Consider the following 2,515-nt stretch of genomic DNA (forward strand, 5'->3'; position numbering starts at 1 on the left):
CACACACACACACACACACAGGTGGAACCACATTAAATGATCACGCTGGTAGAATACCACAATAATACATAAAAAGAGATCATTTTCAGCCATTTTACATTAGACAGACCGTTAGCACATTAATAAGATTTGGTATAATGTCAACATGGTAAGTAGAGTACCCCTAATACATGTGCATAAATGTAGCAACATTAAGATAATTGTTGGCATAAAATACACATGATGTAATTTAACCCTGTCAAATATAATGTAATGGATGAATGTACATATATGTAGCCTATGTATACCATTAGGATAATTGTAGCACATTAACTCATCTGCCATTTGTCACCATCAAGTAGATAAGTCAGGTCATTATGAATACGTCTGTCAGACGTCCATTACACTGATTTGTCACTGTACTTTGTCATCAAGGACAAGATGTATTTGTCTTTAGGTTTTCATTATTTATGTTGGTAATGTATTTATTTATTTTTGACAGGGCAGCGCAGAAAAAAATCAAATCTGGAGGGAATCAAATTGAGATTACCCCAGCTTGTTTTGTTTTTATTTTTATTGCATGGATTCAAATTCATCTTTTAACCACTCAGTTTGTCTTCCATAGTGAATTTTCAACTATATAAGCTGTAGTAACGTAAAGGCACACCGCTGCTAACCCTGCAATAAAATGATGTCCCCCATGTTAGAAAGCAGAGCTTATGCTGACAAGTACCCTCCGTCAGTTTGTCTGCTCTTGTCTTTGATTTACTCTGATTAAAGGAACCATTTATTTTCTAACGTACCATTATCTGAATGCTTTGATTGCAGAGCTGCATCATTGTCATTTTGATTAAAGCTGCAATTTCCTTTACGAGTTTTTGTTCAGAATATGATAGGGCTTCCAACTAAACACCTCAACAGCTGATGTATGTGTCTGAGTGGCAGAGAGAGAGAAAGATTAAGCTTCTCATGCACGAAAACCCTGAATGGTGCTATTGTTGGTATCATTTTTCCTACTTTCCTGCCTCTTTCTGCTTCTGTTCCTCTCTTTTTGTCTCTCTCTGGCTCTCTCACTATCTGTTTCCACCATTTTAAAATTTACTTTGCCTTTGTAACTTTCTTTTCCACTGTACTCTTCTCTCTCAGCATTCAGCATTGTGAGGGAGAAGAATCTTTTTTTTTTTTTTTTTTAAATCCTCCGCTGGGTCTCTTTTTTTGTCCACTTTATCCAATCTGTTTGATTTTTCTTCTCTTTCCTGTATTCTGTTCTCCTCTGCAGTGAAGCGATCAGTAGATTTTAAATCGCGGGGCGTTAAATTATTCCCTGGCAAAGACTCCAGCAACAAGTTTTCAATATGTGAGTTCACATCTTAATGTCACTATGGCTAATGAACATGTGATGGCTTGGTTTGGCTTGGATTCCTTTTTTTGTTGGTCTGGTTTTGTTCTTTTAATTTTGTCTCTTAAAAGGCTGTTAATTTGTTAGTTTCAACATTGTGTCTCTCTGTTTATTGACAACACAAACATATTGTGTTGCTTTGTAGACAGTATGTGGTAACATCAATTCACACAAAAAAATTGCTACAATTTGTTACTGATATTAAAATGTGACATTTTTTACAAAGAAATGTGTTGAAAATGCCAAAGCCTTTTTAAGAGCATGCTTTTGCATTTTGCTTGACTGCTGTTTTTTTTGTTTGATGTTTTGTGTATGTATTTTTGTCATGGTGTTTTGGTTTATGCATGCTTCTTCATGGCTTGCTTTGAAATATTTAATCATGGTTTGTTTTTGCTTGCTTTGCTTTGGGCTTGTTCAGGGGATGTGAATTAGCTGTTGTAATATTGTTTACCGGCCCTCCTGCCTCTTCTCTTTTATTTTATCATCCCTCTCTTCTCTTCTCTTCTGATCACATTTTTGTAAACCCTTAAACATTGGCCATTTTAGGGCATCAAAACAATTATTGAATTTATAACAACATACCTCTGCAATAGAGGTCAATGATAAAATAATAAAAAAGGATGTGTATTGCACATCTTTCACAGTTAATGGCAAATCAAAGCACTATTGTGGATTTATTATCCCAATCTTTACACACTAAAATCCAGGGGTCTGCCCTTAATGAGTACAAAAAGATTCCTGTTAATGTACTGCTCGCCTTTTGGGAAAACAACAATGTTCTCTAAATTCGTAAAATCTTTGGATGTTTTGGACTTTGGAAACTAATTCTGTAATAAGACAGCCTGAAGTACAAGTGTAAGGGTGCTAATTGTCCATAAGTAATTTTATGCACCAAAATGCAAAAAGGGTTACTTGAATATTATTTAATTTCATTCAAAACATGAAAAAAGCATGTACATCTCTAACAAGAAGATCAGTACTTTTTTGTTACTGAAGAAGTTCCACAGTTGTCAGTACCAACGTAAACCTCACACAGACCTATGTTACATATCCAATTCCATCTTTATTTCTTTCTCACTTCTTTGTCTCTTAATCCTAGCTCTTTTACTCTCCTAATCTATATTACACACACACACA

At 34.9% G+C, this 2,515-nt stretch overlaps 1 protein-coding gene across 1 annotated transcript in view; it reads left to right on the plus strand.

The window, feature by feature from the left end:
- The window catches only part of LOC116701449 (CUB and sushi domain-containing protein 3), a gene marked incomplete at its 5' end in the record, with an annotated part of 211,419 nt that overhangs the window by 76,809 nt on the left and 132,095 nt on the right, over positions 1-2,515 (plus strand). Inside the window, 1 exon segment of the mRNA XM_032535155.1 lies at positions 1,259-1,336. Coding sequence (XP_032391046.1) covers positions 1,259-1,336 — 78 coding nt within the window.

Source organism: Etheostoma spectabile, chromosome 14, assembly GCF_008692095.1.
Source record: "Etheostoma spectabile isolate EspeVRDwgs_2016 chromosome 14, UIUC_Espe_1.0, whole genome shotgun sequence".
NCBI lineage: Eukaryota > Metazoa > Chordata > Actinopteri > Perciformes > Percidae > Etheostoma > Etheostoma spectabile.